Source organism: Phytophthora parasitica (genome assembly GCF_000247585.1).
Source record: "Phytophthora parasitica INRA-310 unplaced genomic scaffold supercont2.265, whole genome shotgun sequence".
Lineage (NCBI taxonomy): Eukaryota > Oomycota > Peronosporomycetes > Peronosporales > Peronosporaceae > Phytophthora > Phytophthora nicotianae.
The window spans coordinates 8,513-11,020 of NW_008649251.1; the positions used below are offsets into that span (position 1 = coordinate 8,513).

The following is a 2,508-nucleotide window of genomic DNA, read 5'->3' on the forward strand; positions in this document are numbered from 1 at the left end:
CATTACAATAAGGCATTGTACGAACGGTTTCGGCACCATTTTAAAGGTGCCGTCGATGAAGACCGGAATTGCTGGGTTTCGTAGCAAGAGGACTAGATCTGGGAGCCCAAATCCTACGATACGGCGCTCCTTATTCTTGACAGACCACCCAGTGTTAAACCTCACAAAGGAGCGTTTGTCCGAGTCGCTGAGCCAGCGCGCCTCGGCCTTGTCGAGCGAGTGTAGCATATCGCAACCCATACCCTTGCGGGTATTTTTTGACAATGTTGACACCTTGCAGTTTTGGGATGGCGTTCAGCGTGTTTCCTTTGTGTAAGTTGTTCAATGCTGAGCGGACACGCTACCACACCATTGATGAAGCTTCAGACGCTGATTCTAGAGCCGCTCGCTGGAGCTGCTGACGCATTTCACACCGCACATCCATGACTTGAATCGGCAGTAAATTCTCGCAGTTGTGCTCACCGCGAGCGCGTACGTGTTCTCTTTTCGAAATCAGCTTTGCAAGGCAGCCTTGTCGGAAATGACGGCAGTTGTAGTAGGTGGTGCCAGTGACTTTGTTCGTTGTCCTAATCACATACTTCTTCCCTTCGTGCAGCATTTTGGAAATGCCTGAATGAAGTAATGCCCTAGCTCGAGAACGCACTACACGCCAACCGTTCTAGCCATACTTTTACTAGCAAAAAGGTAAGATTTAGATCCGTAATTTATAAAATAACGCATATGTTTTGGACAGATTTTGGATAAATGTGGTAATTTATCACCAAAGCAGCAAAACCCAAATTGGATATTTTGGCCAAAGTTGGACTCGTTTTGGACAGAATATCCAACATCCTCGGAAACGGCCTGCTGGCGCTCTCGTGGTGTCAGTTCTCGTCTTGTGCGCAAGTTAGTCTCAATGGCGGTCAGTGGTTCGTTTCAGAATACTCCAGATATGAGCTAGGATGTCTGTGCTTGTTTGCCACTATTTTTGGCTCGAAAATACTCGAGTTGCCACCGATCGAGAAGTTCTGCACACCATTGAAATCGCACTGACTCGAGCTTGTATTTAAGGCCAATCCGAGGCCATCTCGTGTAATATTGACGAATCCCGAGCCAAACTGGCAAAAAGGGACAAGTAATATGAAACGGAGTAGTACGTAATACATGTAGCAAGCTCTCGTAGTTTGCTCACGAGCCGAATCAGCCCCAAACGAAGCAACGAAATAGTTCAATCATGTAATTTTGGAGATGTTGGAATCTAGATTAAAAAAAAACATTTGTATTCTCAACTTGCCTCTTCCAACCATTCTATTAGTGCGATGATCCTGCGGTGAGTGCAAGTAGACGATGCTTTGAGGTAGCCTTGTACACTCTGCGACACAACTGATCACCCGGGGTCGTTTTGGTCCGTAACGACGTCAATATTTCGAGTTAGCAAGTGCTGTTTGGATATGTGCTTGCTGTGCTTAGCAACACTACGCGGTTTGTGCTAACGAGCGCAACTTCGCAACCTGCGAGGTACCTCCCATACAACTTTCTACTTTTACCTTCGCGACACATTAAATCACTCGCTGTCTACATACAGAAGTCTAGTATAAAATGTTGGCCAAAATCAGTAGTGAGTCTTATTACCCTTTCTGTCTAGCAGTTCAACGCATCGGCGAGGCATCGATTCGATGAGAGACTGCAACAAAGCAATTGGGGTATCATCCCAGCCTTTGAAATGCGCTGCCTTCAATTCTGGCACGCTAATGAACTGTTTGCCATTTCCATAGACTTTCCTACTTATAAAAGCCCACAAGTTTTCAATAGGATTGAGGTCGGGCGATTTTGATGGCCAATCTAGAACAGCTATGCCCTGCTCTTCAAAAAAAACTCCTTCGAGCGATGAGAGACATGGATACTAGCGTTATCTTGTTGGTAGATAAAATCTATGCCGTAGTTTAGGTGTGCAAAGGGGAGGAGATACTCAGACACAGTGTGGACGTAATCGTCTGAGTTCTGCCTCCCCGTCAGCACGACAAGTGAATACTTGCCACGGGCGCTAAAAGCAGCCCACACCATAATCGAGCCGCCACCAGCCTGACGCCGTTTAGTGCAGCGTGGTGGCTAGCGGACATCTCACCAGTAATACTGGAAGCCGTCGGGGCCGTCCAGGTTCCACTTCTTCCCATAGGAGAAGATGATGGACTCCCAGATAGCCCCGGCGTCTTTCTGTAGCAGCATGGCCCCCGCCCAAGCCTTGCGCGCCAGCATGTCTTCGGCCTTCAGAGGCAGCGTGTTGACCATTTTGGTATACACCAACCAGTCTACCCTAGCGAGGGTGCGCTGAATGGTGCGTACCGTGACAGGAAGGCCCAACTCTTCCTTGATCTTGGCAGCAGAGAGTTCCCCCTTGGCAGCAGCACGGACGAGGCGGCGAGTCTCGCGTTCAGAGAGGGCGGGAGCACGACCAGGAATCTTCGCGCCACTACGAACTTCACGGAGAGCCTGCCCCGAAGCCACTACGCGCCGCACAGTCTGCGCGCA

General features: G+C 49.0%; 1 protein-coding gene across 1 annotated transcript; it reads right to left on the bottom strand.

The window, feature by feature from the left end:
* Window positions 1–117: 117 nt before the first annotated feature.
* On the bottom strand, window positions 118–598 carry PPTG_24837 (hypothetical protein; the record flags this gene model as incomplete). The annotated part of the gene is made up of 2 exons (XM_008918691.1): window positions 118–273; window positions 419–598. Coding segments are annotated over 2 exons (336 nt in total), but the record flags the coding sequence as incomplete, so codon positions are not given.
* Window positions 599–2,508: the final 1,910 nt, after the last annotated feature.